Raw genomic sequence first — 18,258 nt, forward strand, 5'->3', positions numbered from 1 at the left:
GCCTGGCGGCCTAGCAGCCAAAAATTTTTTAATGTTGTAAAAACGTTTTTTTAACAATAAAACGGCATTTAATGAAGTTTTAAAGATAATATATTGTTATTTAAACGATATATCTAAAGAAAAAAAATCACTTTCAGAGATTTTTTTAAGTTTGTCATTTTTGTGAAGTTGGCGGGCCCAGCGGCCCTGGCGGCCTAGCAGCCAAAAATTTTAATGTTGTAAAAATGTTTTTTAACAATAAAACGGCATTTAATGAAGTTTTAAAGATAATTATTGTTATTTTAAACGATATATCTAAAGAAAAAATCACTTTTCAGAGATTTTTTTAATTTTGTCATTTTTGTGAAGTTGGCGGGCCCAGCGGCCTGGCGGCCTAGCAGCCAAAAATTTTAATGTTGTAAAAATGTTTTTTTAACAATAAAACGGCTTTTAATGAAGTTTTAAAGATAATTATTGTTATTTAAACGATATATCTAAAGAAAAAATCACTTTCAGAGATTTTTTTTAAGTTTGTCATTTTTTGTGAAGTTGGCGGCCCAGCGGCCTGGCGGCCTAGCAGCAAAAATTTTAATGTTGTAAAAATGTTTTTTTTAACAATAAAACGGCACTTAATGAAGTTTTAAAGATAATTATTGTTATTTAAACGATATATCTAAAGAAAAAAATCACTTTCAGAGATTTTTTTTTAATTTTGTCATTTTTGTGAAGTTGGCGGTCCAGCGGCCTGGCGGCCTAGCAGCCTAAAAAATTTTAATGTTGTAAAAATGTTTTTTTAACAATAAAACGGCATTTTAATGAAGTTTTAAAGATAATTATGTTATTTTAAACGATATATCTAAAAAAAAAAATCACTTTCAGAGATTTTTTTAATTTTGTCATATTTGTGAAGTTGGTGGCCCAGCGGCCTGGCGGCCTAGCAGCCAAAAATTTTAAAGTTGTAAAAATGTTTTTTTAACAATAAAACGGCAATTAATGAAGTTTTAAAGATAATTATTGTTATTTAAACGATATATCTAAAGAAAAATTGAATGGAACCAAAGTAGCAATATATGAGTTGGTTATACAAATTATTCAATATATGGAACCAAAGTAGCAATGTATGAAACCAGGTGTCCTTCTATGAAACCAAATTATCAATATATTAAATCATTTTTACAATATATGAAACCATTTTATCAATGTATGGAACCAAAGTAGCAATATATGAGTTGGTTATTACAATATATGATTCCAATAATTCAATATGTGGAACCAAAGTAACAACGTATGGAACAAGGTGTTCTTATATGAAACCAAATTATCAATATATTTATTCATTTTTACAATATATGAAACCATTTTATCAATGTATGGAACCAAAGTATCAATATATGAGTTGGTTATTACAATATATGATACAAATTATTTCAATATATGGAACCAAAGTAACAATATATGGAACGAGGTGTCCTTATATGAAACGAATTATCAATATATTAATTCATTTTTACAATATATGAAACCATTTTATCAATGTATGGAGGCCGAAGTATCAATATATAAGTTGATTGTCACATTAAATGATACCAGATATTCAATATGCCCTTATATGAAACCGAATTATCATTATATTAAGTCATTTTTACAACATATGGAACCATTTTTATTAATGTATCGAACCAAAGTAGCAGCTAGTATATAAGTTGATGTTACATTCTATGATAGCAATTGTCATTATATGGAACCAAAATAGCGTATTTTCAAAGTCAACAAGTCAAAGACCGAGGTCACTGGGTTCTGTTATTACAATGCATAAACTTTTTCATGAAATCAATTATTATTTGACAAGTTATTTTTTAACTTTGTCAGTAGATTAACCTTGATGTGTCCTTCTGGCACTGCCTATTTTTGATCAAAGGTAAAGGTCGAGATGAACTTATTTTTAAATATGTTTTTGTTAATGGTCAGTACGACTCAATAGCTTAAATTTATGACATACAACTACATATATAACGATAAGTTTTGCCTGCCCAGCCCATTTTAAGTGAATGTGACGTTAAATTTCAAATATTTCCTTATAGTATGCAGTCAGTATGCAGTCAGTGAAGCACGATGTTCTTTAAACAAGGACTGTAATACCGGTGCAAGGATAGAATACAGCCTGTAAAAAAAGTCCCGTCAGTATAATGACATTTTGGTTTCAATATATTGCTACTTTGGTATCATATATTAAAGAATTGGTATCATATAATGTGAAAAATCAACTTTTATATTGCTACTTCGGTTACATATATTGATAAACTGGTTTCATATATTGTAAAATTGATTTAATATATTGATAATTCGGTTTCATATAATAGCATCTGGTTCCATACATGACTTACTTGGATCCATATATTGAAGATCTGGTATCATATAAAATTACTACTTAAATGGTAAACGATATAAATGTTGAAATATTCATAAAAGATGTACAGTATTTGTATGATACATGTATTACTAGTAATATCGACTTATAACAAATAAAGCGGTTATTATATGAAACTACCGAATTCCCTCATTGATGCCTCAATGTTGTTGTTTTTTTGGACACGGGTTGATATGCACTTGTGTACAGTTAGACATCATCATAAATGTAACAATATAATGAAGTTAAATATGTTATATATTGATCCATATATTCAAGTTATAAATATTTCGTAATCGTAGTGCGTTTAAAATAGTTTGATTTTTAAAATGCTAAATTTAATTAATTAATTAATCACTTGACATGTAGCAGTTTGCTTTAAAACGAGGGGAACAAGAAACAAATAACAAAAAAAAATAGAAAAGAAATTGGGAAGAACAAAATATTTTCAAACGATCATACAAAAGACAGACAAAGAAAAAGAAAAAAACAAAAAAAACAAAATAACATCATCACTATGTCATGTATGAGCGTCGGTTTCGAACCTGTGAGTGCATTTCATAAGAAGTTACAGTGACCCTGATTTACCAATTTAACCACTACGATGGTACACATTTTTATTAGAAATTATACTATAATAGTCGTTGACACTTTCAATCTCCGATAATATGCAGACTTACCCTTTAATGGACTTTCCCAAGTACCGTTTAGAACCAAATTATCATCTCGGGATAATAGGTAAAACAGCTTTTTTGAAGAAGAGAATATAATACAAGATAAGAAGTACCATTTAAAACAACTTTATGGCAACTTTGGTAAAGTTGTTGGTATACGATACGACTTAAAATTTTACCACGAGTTCGAGCCTAAGAAATTGTCTAACATTTTCTTTCCTTATTTTATCAATTTTATGATATATGCAAATGAATTGGGATATCAAGGTAGTTTTGTTACAATATCTAATAAATTTAATACACAGATTATAATATTTTTTATCTTGTGTACATTGAAAACAAAAGAAAAAGTGAAATGAGAAGTAAATAAAAAAAATAACACAACACAATAAAAATATTCTTCATACAGAAATATTTTTTGCGAATCGAACATGCCTTGCATTCATATTCAAAAAGAAATTTAACTAACAGTCTTACCTACTGCGTTAAGTTGACAGTTGGCAAATTAGTAGTTTTTTTATTTATATAGTTGAAAGATGATAAATACAATATGATATCTGTTTTACACCGTTATAGTAGACTTGACCATTATGTTACTAAATAATTATAATTAAAAAATGTTGTTTGAAAATTTTCGTAATATTTGCTGGAAATCACTGACCAGCGAATTGCGTAGCTCATCTACACAAACGTTATCACAGATATATATCTGACTTATATTAAATTTGCCATATTTTCAGACTATTTGTTGCCATAGCAACCAGAATTTTCAACATAGGAAGAAAAGAAAAAGACGTGCATAATCTCCATACTGCCATCTATCCATATATCAAGTTTCATAAAAAATATTTTCAGTACTTTTTGCGTTATCGCGGGATCCAGTTTTGTGGACGGTACAACCGGTTTCAAACATATTAGAACAGAAAAGGCCCTATATCGGAAATGATATATGGGGTTTATTTAAGAAATAAAAAATGGCCTTTCGGGGAAAATGCAAGCTTACGGACTGGTTGGTCTGGCCCGAAGCGCAGCTGAGGTCCATATACCTTCCGAAGTCTGACCAACTAGTCCCTAAACTTGCATTTTCCACGAAAGGCCATGTTTTATTTGTTCTATTATACCGAATCTAAATCCTTTCATCCCCTTGTTTTTTGCTGTCATTTTTACTATTATTTGCTTTCAAGTAATAATTTTACTTGTTCAGTGTGTGAAATATCTCAAACCCTAAACGGATTTTGTGTATGCTCTTCTTTTAATATTCCGATTACCGATGATTTAGGAGTTGTGATTCCATTTTTGTTAATGAAATTCAATATTAATTTAATGTTACTAGGCAAAATAACCCGGACTTTAAGAATTTCACAAACAGTATAAATAAAATTTATAACTAAATTAAAAAAAATCATGACTTTTGATAAACATGTAGTACATTTATGTCTCTGATAAAGAGACAAATCGCCTATCCATTTTGACAGTTATCGTCTGTTTGTGTCGTCGTGAAATTCGCACGTCGTGAAAGCTACGTTTAAACCTGCGGTCTGGAGACCGCAGGGTATTGGTACGCGTTTAACTTTTGAGGCATGGAGGAGCACGTGACCTGTTTTCGGTACATGGAGGAGCACGGGATATGTAAACCTTACATGATTGGTTAATTGAACTTTCGAAAACCTGGCTGAACATTAAAATTTTTGGCTGCTAGGCCGCCAGGCCGCTGGGCCGCCAACTTCACAAAAATGACAAAATTAAAAAAATCTCTGAAAGTGATTTTTTCTTTAGATATATCGTTTAAATAACAATAATTATCTTTAAAACTTCATTAAGTGCCGTTTTATTGTTAAAAAAACATTTTTACAACATTAAAATTTTTGGCTGCTAGGCCGCCAGGCCGCTGGGCCGCCAACTTCACAAAAATGACTGACTTAAAAAAATCTCTGAAAGTGATTTTTTCTTTAGATATATCGTTTAAATAACAATAATTATCTTTAAAACTTTCATTAAGTGCCGTTTTATTGTTAAAAAAACATTTTTACAACATTAAAATTTTTGGCTGCTAGGCCGCCAGGCCGCTGGGCCGCCAACTTCACAAAAATGACAAACTTAAAAAAATCTCTGAAAGTGATTTTTTCTTTAGATATATCGTTTAAATAACAATAATTATCTTTAAAACTTCATTAAAAGCCGTTTTATTGTTAAAAAATTATTTTTACAACATTAAAATTTTTGGCTGCTAGGCCGCCAGGCCGCTGGGCCGCCAACTTCACAAAAATGACAAAATTAAACAAATCTCTGAAAGTGATTTTTTCTTTAGATATATCGTTTAAATAACAATAATTATCTTTAAAACTTCATTAAGTGCCGTTTTATTGTTAAAAAAAACATTTTTACAACATTAAAATTTTTGGCTGCTAGGCCGCCAGGCCGCTGGGCCGCCAACTTCACAAAAATGACAAACTTAAAAAAATCTCTGAAAGTGATTTTTTCTTTAGATATATCGTTTAAATAACAATAGTTATCTTTAAAACTTCATTAAAAGCCGTTTTATTGTTAAAAAAACATTTTTACAACATTAAAATTTTTGGCTGCTAGGCCGCCAGGCCGCTGGGCCGCCAACTTCACAAAAATGACAAAATTAAAAAAATCTCTGAAAGTGATTTTTCCTTTAGATATATATCGTTTAAATAACAATAATTATCTTTAAAACTTCATTAAATGCCGTTTTATTGTTAAAAAAACATTTTTACAACATTAAAATTTTTGGGTGCTAGGCCGCCAGGCCGCTGGGTCGCCAACTTCACGCCGCTAGGCCGCCAGGCCGCTGGGCCGCCAACTTCACGCCGCTAGGCCGCCAGGCCGCTGGGCCGCCAACTTCACGCCGCTAGGCCGCCAGGCCGCCAGGCCGCCAACTTCACACATCTGACTTTTACTCTTATTACTTTTTGGACAACCCTCGTATGCCCTGGCTGATTAAAGATTTATTCCTGTTGATGAGAAAACGATTAAAAGTCATTCTTATAATAACAAAAGTAGCAGATCATTTAAAGGTCTCTGGTCAAAATACCCATGTTTTCTGATACTTATAGAATTGAATATGTAGAGTACAATAAACATGTTAAAAATAGTCATTCTCGTTTCCTTATGTCAATAAAACGTGATTTACTTATTCGTATTTTTTTCTGTAGAGCGATCGGTAATTTCCGCCACTCTCACACTTTGCAGCTTATAGATAAAAGCATCGAAGTATCTGCTCTCCTATTGTGTTATGAATAGCGTATTTTGGAAGTTTTTGTTTTAAACGAAGATTATATGCAATTGCTATGGTAATAACGTGCTGTAAATGAATATGATTTTTCTACAACGCCGTCGATATTAAAACACAAATAACCCTTTAATGTATTTAAATAAAATTTTACGGTAATGTATTTAAATAAAATTTTACGGAAGAGTGATATTTGTAATCATAAGTCACTTCGGAAGCAAAAACCATTTACAAACAAAGTGATTTCATTAACAAGATTTTCGGAAAATCTTTTGACAAATTGAAATCAAGCCACGCGCCAAAATGAATCACAACACTCCACCCGCTTAACCCACTTTTATTGCAGTGAGATTCTGAATCAGTCAATGGAATGTTTAGTCATCCTCCAAATCAAAGTCGTAACATTTGACACTTTTTCGACGAATGTTTATGCAATACCCTAAAAATTAAAAAATAAGCCTGTCTCGAAAAAAGCCACCATTTTCTTACAGTCAAAATTAATAAGAAAGATTGCCGGTCCTAACTTTCAACATAAAATTATAACATATAGCTGATGGAAATAAAAAAAATCTAAAATCTCCAAATTCTTAATAGAAATGTACCCGTTGATAAAAGCTACCATCCATAACTATTGTTATCCGATGAACGGGTCGTCGTATGTTAAAAATTGATATGTAAACAACATAATTTTAAAGATTTTCTCCCTCATCCCACGGTATATGTACCTCGGAGAAAGGCACAGGGCATCAACAAAGAATTCAAAATCCACATCCAAACGTGCAATACGGTGAGTTACGAGACTACTTTACAGTGACTTAATTTCGGCTTACAATCCATTTCTTTGGCTAATTAATACGATTGCACGCAGGTAAATTAATTAAAATTATCACCAATTTGTGCTTCAAAATTAACCCTATAAATGCATGACTGGTGACATGTCCGTGGTCCGTTTTCGACAGAGAATGCTACTATGCTTTGTGTGCCTTAACGGGCGGGAGAATCCTGATTAAAAATACGTAGACTACATACGTACGTAAAAAACTCTTGTTACGTCTCTTTCTACATCACATGAAACTATTGGCTACTTCTTGTTGTGTACCAAAACAAAACATGGTGGAAGAAAAAACACTTCTACTAATGCACTTTTATTATTTACTGCAGAAGCGAAAGCGATTGATCTTGCATTATCATACATTTTACAGCATAATGGAATCCCCCGAGTATACATCGGATTGCAGAGTTTTCTGATGTGCTTTCTCTTTTGTATCATAAACATTTTTGCAAGACATTTATAACAAAAAAAAAATGAAATGAGAGCAAATCGTTACATAATTCAAGTGGCACATATATGAATGACGTAGACAATTTCTACACGAGTTCTAACGTATACGTCGGAAAACGAATTACATACACGTATTAATTAATGACTACAGAACTGTGACTTGCACGGAAACGTATTCATAAAGTTTCACTAAATGATATATTTTTTCCCAACATCTTAAACTTTAAAAACGAAATTTATAAAATGTGTCTTTATCCAATCGGCTAAAATTGAAAAACATTTCTTTTTTGTCCTGAGGTTTACACCTCTACCAGCTTAAACAACGACCTGTCGTCTGCTATGTTGTATATTGACGACACCCGTTTGTCCGGGTCAAGCCGAACGTATCGATTTGTCGCCTTTGTTTTAATTCTGTAGTATCCTGGTGTTTCCATGGTTACAAAGTATCGCATATGATCGTCATCAGTTTGGTCGTCACCATTTAGATATATACCACGCGCACCGGGCACATCATACCCATCGTATATGTAACGTGGCATAGCAACCGACTGAAAATAAATATAAAATTAATATTATTACTGAAATAAGCAGGATGCATCTGCCCCATATGATATTTCGATCACATATGCAATATTATGACGTAATTATGCATAATAAAGAACAATACTGAATTCTATTGGACGGATTCACTGATTTCAAGCCTATATCGGAGGTTTCGCGCTATGTAAAAATCCATTAAAATCACTATTGTACTCGTATTCAACATTCTTGATTAAGTAAAATCAGTATTGTTTTGAACTTTTCTGTATAAAATCTTTGCACCTGACTGTATATATTAAAGGAGAAGTCAAGAAGTATCTTAAACAATATACTCGAGGAAAGTAAAACTACTTTAACTTGAATAGGTTATTTCGGAGTTTTAGCATTGCATTTAATGTTAAAATCTAGAAAAAACTGCAAGGTATATTTCTAAATAAAACTGTCGTGTTTCAGTAAGTGTACAATGTATCTTACACTTACGTATTCATGAACACAATAAAAACGGGGCTAAACGAAGTACAATATGGATTTGATATCAATGTCATTGACTCGGAAAAAGAAAATGAAGCTTTATTGATAAGATTTGATACAATATTTATCTTTTAATCATCACAATGTGCCAACCTTGGAAAATGTATTTGGCAAAAATTTATTAGATTTGAAATAAAAAAAGATAATTTATTCCTTTTGATATTACACTAAACTTATACGATATTTTAACCAGTTTTACTATTTCTCAAATTAAAATTAAACCCAATATACGTAAAATATAAACACATTACCTTTATTTTGTATGATCCGTCTGTTTGCTTCTCAAACGTAAACCTTACAAAATTATCATTCGGTTGCCAAAGGGACGACACAACCTTCAGAATTTGATGACCTCCGTCGAAATGCCAGTATTGATCATTTGCTTTTGCGTAAATCATGAACGTTTTTCCTTCAAGATTAACTGAAAATAAGGATATGGATTATAAAAAAATAATACAAGATGGTTAAAAGTAAAATATTATAATTCCGATTTTTTTCATAAGTATTAATAGAAGATAGTGTCGACGTCATCAACATAATCTCAGCCAGAAATACGCAGCAACAACCGCGATAACATGCATTTTTATTCCTACTTTTCAACCTTCATTTATTTTATTCGTTACACCACATTTTCCCTAAAGTTTCTTTCCCACATGGAGTTGTGTTGCTGTTTGAATAATAATATTTCTGATAACGCAGTTACTATACTGAAAACTTTTACTTTATGATGTGGATGTTAATGATAACGAAATAATAATTAAGTTGCTGATAATATTGACAATGAAAAACAATGCTAACGATATTGACGTTTAATGAGTTCCTGATAATATTTACAATAACAAAGAATGATCACGATACGATATTGATGTTCCAGAAGATACTGTTAATATTGACAATGATAAACAATGCTAACGATATTGACGTTTAATATGTTGCTGTTAATATGTATTGATAATAAAAAACAAAGATAACGATATATAAGTTGCCGATGATATTCGCAATAGAAACAATTATAACGATATTGACGATTAATAACTTACTTATGATACTGATAACGAAAAATACAAAGTACAATAACGCCGAAATTATACAAATTAAAAATATGGTTCTTAGAATATATATATTTCCTAAATGAGATTCATAATTTATACACGGATGAATAAATGACACAGATAATCAATGTTTTACAATTACCAGCCGGCAGACATTCTAGTGTCTGATTGGACCAATAACCATTTTCCTGACAAGTTGAAGTTCTTGATTTGAGCGGGTAATTGTTACACTTGCGTACAATCTTTGCTCCAACTTTTCTCTGTGTTCCCAAAACTTTACTATTCACATCGGGCGTGTCAGGTTCATTACACTCTGAAGAAAAAAAATATTCACAATATTTGTAACTAAAACAGAAATGCAATAGTCGTGTTGAATATGACAAATTTATATTCAATTTGTTATAATTTGACGATGTAGAATGTTCAAATTTTTATTCAGGACATATTTTAAACTAAACTATGTAACTATGTAACCATGCTGCAAGTAGTGTCCAGTTTTCATGGTAACAATATTCAGTTCTTTAGAAAACGACAAACAAACAAAAAAGGAAATGAAACGTGTTTCTGTAATCACTAAGATGGCCGTAAACAGGTGAGGTCAGAGTAGAGGATTGTTTACATAAACTTGTAACAATAATTCGTGTTTACAATTGTTGTGTTACAGTAAAACTTTCTGTGTGTAGGAATCAGTTTATACTTTGGGTCGCTTTGTCCGGGTTCGAAACACGATTGGATAATAAATATCTTAATTAATTTGAACTTACATTGACAACAATTATTATATAATCAATACTTTGGTGGTGATATTTTATTTATATCCGTTACATCCACAACAAGTAAGAGTAAGATAACTAGTGCTTGAGCTTTTATACGATTTCAGCACGAAAGTCTCGTCGGCGTTTTAGACACAAGCTCGAAACTTGATTGTCGCCCTAAACATTTTCCTTAAACAAAATATTTTATCTCTCATTCAGTTTATCAATCTAGCCAGTCATTGCAAATTGAAAATGAAGATAGATGAGAAAATGACAACTTAGTTTTTATTTGTTTGGGTCGTCAGACCAAACAAATAATGGTAGCGAAATTTCAGGCTCTAATGCTGTTAATTGCAATTGCCGAAAGTAGTCCGCTTTTTTGAAGCGGTTACTTCCCTTTATATATGAACGCCTAAAAATTCAGGGGAGATCACTGCGTAAATATGGTCAAATGACAGGCGCATTAATTTTCAAGCAAAATAATTCCCGAATGGTCGAAGATTTCTAATATTGTTTTATTCTTTATAGATATACATGCTTATAGTAAGCTCCGTGATTATTTACATCTGTGTTAAACAACAGTTAGCGTCGTTACAAACCCTAACTTAGAATAATATGGTTTTCTTGAGGCCGCTAACATGTAAATTCACCGTGGCCGAGGGGTTTGCGCGCTCGCTTAGGAGCGAGAGGTCTGGAGTTCAAATCCAAGTTAAGGCAACTCATTTTTTTCCCCAATTGTTTAAGTCAAATAAACATTGGATTGAATATCAGTGTTGCATTTAGTCTTATAGCCAATTTACTACAATTAAAACGTATAGGAACTCTGGAACAGGACTGCATATTGCGGCGCATAAATCCGAATCCATACCGGCTTTACATATTGTTTGTCCGACCTTTGAATATCTTTTCATATTATGCGAGCGGCTGGTCTTTAATTATCTAATCTGAATTTAATATAATCTGCTAATTTAAAAATCAGTCAAATTTACGGTATATTGAAAAAAGAAAAGGAGTGACATCCGCCATTTACCGCAACGTTTGGCGTAAGTTATCCTCCTTGATATGCTTGATTTTTGTTTTAATTTTTATAGTAATGAATACCAGAGGAGTGCCTAAAATATTTATCTATGGATCATGTTTTAATATTCATTTTTTCAGTAGGCAAAATCAGTTGGACCATATTACTAAAGTGTCTGCTTTCTCCAGGTTTACAAATCAAAACACGAATACGCCCGTGATAATGCCGCCTATACATGTCAACACGTGTAAACAATAAACCGTGAACGTTATATCCGGACGATACCTGATAGTTGACAAAAAAAACGGGAATAAAATTCTGAAAAAATAGTAATCAATTGTAGCCAAAGGGGAAAAACTCATGCCGAAAACGTTGCGGCGAATGGCGGATGTCACTCCTTGTCTTTTTTATAATACCGTAAAATTTGACCAGTTTTAAAAGAGACAGATTGGGTTCAATTTATAACATATTTTTTGAGGCCATATACTCGGATAATACTAAAAGATATTTAGATGTAGCAGAAACGGTTTTAAAAACCGTTACGCAATCGAAAATATGTTCCGCAATCTGCGGTCCCGTTCTCGAGTTCCTATGTTAAAATGCTGGAAAGCATTTGTGGCACTATACAAAAACAAATTGGTTTATAATCTCACAACCTTCACCTTTCTAACATTCTGAGACCCAAACAAATTCAGCGCCTTCTGTGCTTTGATTTAATGTTCTTTATTTGTGAGGGTGTTTTTTTGTTGTTGTTGATGTTGTTCTTGCACGAATCTTACGTCGTCAAGTGACAAATCAAATAGCTCTAGAAAACCCCGGTGAATATTGTAGATTGTTCTTCATTTGCTACACACTGTCTTAAATTTCTTAAGATTTTAATGGGAAGGTAGCAAGACAAAGCTGGTTTAGGGCACACACATTCTTTTACATTGAAATTGTGGGGTATAGTGAAATTAGATTTGTGTTGTGTCTTGGTTCTTTCTTTTTATTATCTCAATAATATACATTAATAATATACAAGTAAAGCGATAGTGACTATTATAAAAAAAATCTATTAACCCGTTGCTAGGGAGCGTGGACGGTAAGTTGTAGTTTTGAGTACTGCCCATGAACAGGCTTAAACAAGCCAAGGTTGCAATATTTTAAATTTTGCCGTTTTGGGCTTTCTTGTTTTTATTATTATTATTATTATTATTATAATCTGACACATATTGTTTAGTTCCTGCTTTAGTCTACCACCAATCTGAAGTCAATTTAGGAATATGTGCGGGTTTGGCTTTAACACACTTATTTGGTTTTTTTTTCTCGAGTTCATTTTATCTTCGATTTTACTTGTATTAAAATTTGATGTCGCTTGAAGATGTCATCTTAATCGTAAGTTTTGTTGGTAAGTAATTACAGTTCATTTAACGACAACAGTCGTTTGGAAAATACAGAGGAATGTTTCTGTCATTTGCACGTGCATTCATTCACTCGTGCATTTTGGCAAAAAAGAATGCAGAGAAGCAAGGCGGCCAAATAACAGAATGACATTAAATTGCAAGCTACTCATATATATTCTACTCATATATATTCATGTAGTCTAGAATTGGAACTGTTGCTGTTGAATTCGTTGCCCGGGAAAATACAGTCCGGTAAATATCGGAATAGGACGAAATAAGAAAGAAAAGAAAACTTCAAAGAAAGATAATTACTATATGTTTTCTTTTAAAATCTTGTATATCATTCCATTCCTCAACAAACAAAACAAGAGCACCGCTAGGCGAAGCATTATATGCCCGAAAGTGTTTTTTTCAGTAAGGATGAAGCATTTGAAGACATGGGAATTAGCTCTTCATCCTATAAAATTTACAGCTGTAGGTTGATTAATACTTAAGTAATCAATAATGACCTTAACCTTTAACCTTGTGACCCCGAAATTAATAGGGGTCATCTACCTTATATGGACAATCATCCTAAGAAGTTTGAATATTGTTGGCCAAATGGACTTGACCTTTGACCTTGAGACCCAAAAATCAATAGGGGTCCTCTATCAAATATGCACACTCACACTTTTGAATATTGTGGGCCAAATGGAACTTAAGTTATGCTCTAGAAACTGTTTTCAGTATTAAGGTAAAAGTGACTTTGACCTTGTGACCCCAAAATAAATAGGGGTCTTCTACCTTATATGGACAATCATCCTATGAAGTTTGAATATTGTGGGCCAAATGGAACTTAAGTTATGCTCCGGAAACTGTTTTCAGTATCAAGGTAATAGTAACCTTGACCTTTGACCTTGTCACCCCAAAATCAATAGGGGTCTTTTACCCAATATGGACAATCATCCTATGAAGTTTGAACATTGTGGGCCAAATGGAACTTAAGTTATGCTCCGGAAACCAAATTGCTAACGGACGGACGGACAGACAGACGGACGCCAGGGGGTATAACATAATATGCCCTTTCGGGCATATAATAAAGCTGACTTATTATTCATTTCTAATATAATTACGCTGATAACCGTAACGACGTCTAAGAAATTGCTAATTTAATAAACATCATTATGCAAGCTAGGAACATGATATAGATTGGTGATAAAATAAAATAATTGCTCATTTTTATCAGTCTAAACAATCTTACCAAGTACATCACATGTTACGATGTCGTTATTGACAACGCATGTTTCCGCTTCAGAACACTGACTACATCTGTCATCAAGCGTTTTCTGAAGTGGAATAATAATTTAAAGCGTTTATTGTGATTGCAGATTTAAAAAAATAATGGCATTCTAAAATAATCAATTTATTTCATTTACAGTACACCAATCTGACGCTTCAACATAAATAATACGATTCATCTCAAATTTAAATAGTCATACATCACGTTCGTCCATTTATTATTTAATACACCGCCTGATTAATTATAATTAGATTCTTCCATCGGCACATTTAGTTAAACGATAAGCTAATATCTTATTCATTACTTGGTCATGCACATGTGTAGCGTTACTAAAAGCAATTGTATAGATCATTTTGTTTGAAAATGATGCCCACTGTCATCGTAAAGTTTCCGAGGGCGGACTGGTTAAAGTTATATCATGCCCATATATGTACATGTATAAATTGAGTGTGAAGCTGAAAGTCAAAATAAGATTACATTGGCCATAATCCCTTTCAATTTTACAATTTACGAAGCATGAACGATAATATCTAACGTGTCCCAAGGAAAGTTCCTTCAAAAAAAAATCGCAATTTACCCATGAACAGAGTGGGCAGTCTTTTTATATCTTAGGCAGATATATATTTAATACTTAACATTTTCCCATATAAGCTGTTAGTTTTAGTAAAACTTGACAATGAAAAATTAACGTAATTTCACTTTAAAATTAGTTTAAATAACCGATTTGCATTGTCTTGCCTCTTTTTACCGCGAGGGCTTGAAATCGCGCTTCTCAGTGTTGGGGTGTCTTCATATTAGCAATAAATAGCAAAATAACCGCCGTCTGAACACATCTGCGGATGTTTCAAAATTCAAAATTTCACCATTATTATGATAAAATGTTTAATTCTGCTTAAATCGTTGCTAGAAGGCTTGGAAGATAAATTGCACTTTCCATACCGAACATGAACAGGCTCATGAGCTCAATTAAACCTAGCCTGCAACATTTTCAATTTTGTCGTTTTGTGCGTTCTTTAGGGATTCTTTGTCTCCGTATTACAGGAATCATCCGCTTATGTTTAAAATATCCATGGTCTATCACATAAAAAATCTTCGTTGATAAGTCGACATAGACCTTCTTAATATCATATGTGCATGATCCAAAATAAAACATGAGCACTAAAAATAGATTATAAAATTGTTTTTATTTATTCATGAAGCTTATTGATATAGCGCTCTTGAATTCCAAGGCATTGAAATGCTGAAAGGGACAAAACAAACGAAAATAAAACGGATATAGCTTGATTCTGCCGCAGTTGCAAACCCGTTCAATACAACAAAGCTTAAAGTTAATAGACTTTTAAGAGCTCTGCTTATTCATAATTTGGTAAGTTGTTCACTTCCAATATCAAAATACATATGTCAATTGAAGAATTGTTTGAACTGCGTATTTTGGAATATTGATTTACAAAATCATATAACAGTCTATATAACAGAGAATTTTTTTAATGCCATGTGACGGATTCTTTTGTAACTTCAAAGCTATTTTTAGAAACACTATCTAAGTAATAACATGTCAGGATACTGTTAGCTATTAACTTTAGGTGTAGATTTTGAACCGTAACAAGCTCAGATTATTTATCTTTTTTTTTTAATTAAATGTGGAAGCATTGTGATGTGTGTATGTTTGTGTGTGTGTGTGGCGGGTGGGGGGGGGGGTTAAGCCCACGTTACCACATTATTTATCAGTTATGGGCAGTTAGTCCTTTTTATCGACTTCCCTGGATAACATACCAGTAATTACCTAGTTAACAACGCAAATGACCTTCCTATAATTTCCCAGACGGCGAAAAATGGTCCCTAGCCTGAATGCCCGATATCATTTGCCATAAAGAAATTCTGTCTCACGAATAAATCTGTTTTCATGAATCTGTTGGTTTCTTATTTGATCAACAGCATTCATAGAAATTTAAATCCTTTCCAAAGCAAAATCAAAGGAAGCGGGTTAACCGATTGTTTAAATTCCATGAACATAATTATAAAAAAACTTGAGCTAAATTGTAAGGTCATTAAAAAGTTGTTAATTCAACAGAAAACACGCCCTTAAAATGAATACAAAAAAATGCTTAGAAAGAAGTAAAAGTTAAATATTTGAATCTTATACCTTACTCCAATTTGCCTTTTCGCTGTATATTGTCCTCGCCTTGGATACCACCTGGACACCGTCTGTCGAACTATCCGATGCGCAGAGATGGCACAAGCCAAAAAGTCTGTCGATTTTGATAGCAACACAGCGTTCTCTTGCTTGACACAGCTCTTGACATTGTCTTAAAGACACAGAATAAAACGAATTAATTATCACTACTCCATGTAAGGTATGGGCTAGCCGAAAGGGTAGCTGTTCTGGTGCAGCCCTCGTGTACTTGAAAAGTCCTGATATCAGAATATAAACTAACCACGATACAGCCATATTGATAGTCCTAAAATAAATGCGGTTTTCTCTTAACGAATTTGTAAAAATAACAAATCCAAAATCACCAATGGCACTAAATGAATTGCTAGTTTTGAATAAACCATTAGCTAACAGTATGCATCTTGATTCAATCGTTGTGCACTATAAGCCATACAATCTGATAACAAAGATTCATTCATTATGCAATCATAATGCAATCGTTAGTGTACAAATTATTATTATTCATATCTTTAGACTAAAACTATGTGTCCAATATGTTAGATCTGTATGCACTCGGTGAAAATCCGTCATCTTTATCTAAAAGAAGGAAAACTTTCCTCTCATAAAATTTGTCAGTTTGAAAATCTGTACAAATGTGACGATATAAATGTAGAAGAGCCAGATATTGGAAGAGCTTCTGATAAGTTCCGTTACATTCTTAAATCAACAATGCCACTAGCAGTCTTATCTCTAGCACCAGTTAAACGAATGAGCTAACACATAATATTAATGTATATTTCTTTTTTCAAAGCAGTTTGCTTATCGATTGGCTCAACCATTTATTTGATCAATGGTTAATTGCATTATGACTTAGGTACGAGATTTAAGGAAAGAGAAATGTTAACTCGTATTAGAAATGTTTAAACCTATGCTTTATGGTGTTCATTATATTTTAAATAATTGACTCACCCTGTTTATTATTTATACAATTTTACTACGATATATTGATAGAAACAAAAAACAACAAGAATAAAGATCAACAAGCCAAAGGCAACGGTCACAGGACTCGGCCCCCGACATACCCAAGCATGGCACCCAGATGGCACCAAACAAGTACCTGGAGCGGACATAAGGGTGAAAGGAGTGGGACATGTAATGTGAAATAATATCAACTAAAACGGGCCCATAAAGGAATTAAATGGATAAGGGCTGCAAGGGTGAAAAGGTGGGAAGGGGGTTAAAATGGGTGAGGGGGGAATTGGGAAATACCTACCGTCAACGACAATCCAACAAGACAGACATCACAAAACATGCAAACATCCAAAACAAGTAACAATACAGACATGAAAAACACGTGAAGGAACACAGATGGGTACCGCCTTGGAACGGTCAGTGGTAGTCAAACCACTGGAAGTCATATATTCTTCTTGATATTTTTGGGTTGGAACACGTTTTTGTTCGATTGTTAGCTTTTCTGAGATAAAACCTGCTTTAAAATGTTTATCTGCAGACTTTTCTTACTTAGCTTGAACACAGAACTTGTTGTCCATAGTCTGATGGTTATACAGAATGTTTTCAAAATACTTGGCTTTTAAAGCAAGCCTGTAATGCTTTAGTTTTACCCTTTTACCGGGACTGTAAATGTTTAAAGTGTTTCCTTTTTTATATTTATTTTTTATTGTCTTTATTTGTATATTGTAAAGCATTCTCATACTTATTCAAACGTCTGACCTACTGTACAGTCTGTTTACAGGTATTGTAAACTAATGTAAATTTTATTGACATGCTTGAAATTAGTAAGTCCGATGTAGTTTTTATATAATACTTCATCGTTCAGCTTCCTAACAAAGCAAACATATAACCTTTTCCATGTAAACTGAGTAAAGACGACATTTCTGGGTAAATGTAAGCTATTGGCATATCATAATGTCGTAAATGACCATTGTTTCAG

At 32.7% G+C, this 18,258-nt stretch overlaps 1 protein-coding gene across 1 annotated transcript; it reads right to left on the reverse strand.

Annotated features, from left to right (window-relative positions):
• Positions 1-7,406: 7,406 nt before the first annotated feature.
• On the reverse strand, positions 7,407-17,001 carry LOC132745787 (uncharacterized). The gene is made up of 5 exons (XM_060734761.1): positions 16,299-17,001; positions 14,117-14,201; positions 9,864-10,034; positions 8,921-9,090; positions 7,407-8,146 (listed from the first exon to the last, which is right to left on the reverse strand). The coding sequence occupies exons 1-5, from the start codon at positions 16,602-16,604 to the stop codon at positions 7,898-7,900; spliced, it is 981 nt and encodes a 326-aa protein (XP_060590744.1). The 5' UTR covers positions 16,605-17,001; the 3' UTR covers positions 7,407-7,897.
• Between the last annotated feature and the right edge of the window lie 1,257 nt (positions 17,002-18,258).

The sequence above is a fragment of the Ruditapes philippinarum genome, unplaced genomic scaffold, assembly GCF_026571515.1.
Source record: "Ruditapes philippinarum isolate M1 unplaced genomic scaffold, ASM2657151v2 ctg8466_1_1_1_1, whole genome shotgun sequence".
NCBI classification, from domain to species: domain Eukaryota; kingdom Metazoa; phylum Mollusca; class Bivalvia; order Venerida; family Veneridae; genus Ruditapes; species Ruditapes philippinarum.

What these genes read in the sequence shown, in the direction of transcription:
- LOC132745787 (XM_060734761.1), bottom strand. Translation starts at nt 16,604, where the DNA reads ATGGCTGTATCGTGGTTAGTTTATATTCTGATATCAGGACTTTTCAAG. An exon ending in AAAAGGCAAATTGGAGTAAG is followed by an intron (nt 14,202 to 16,298) that starts GTATAAGATTCA and finishes ATTCCACTTCAG; the next exon opens with AAAACGCTTGATGACAGATG. An exon ending in ACGGATCATACAAAATAAAG is followed by an intron (nt 8,147 to 8,920) that starts GTAATGTGTTTA and finishes ATTTATTTTCAG; the next exon opens with TCGGTTGCTATGCCACGTTA.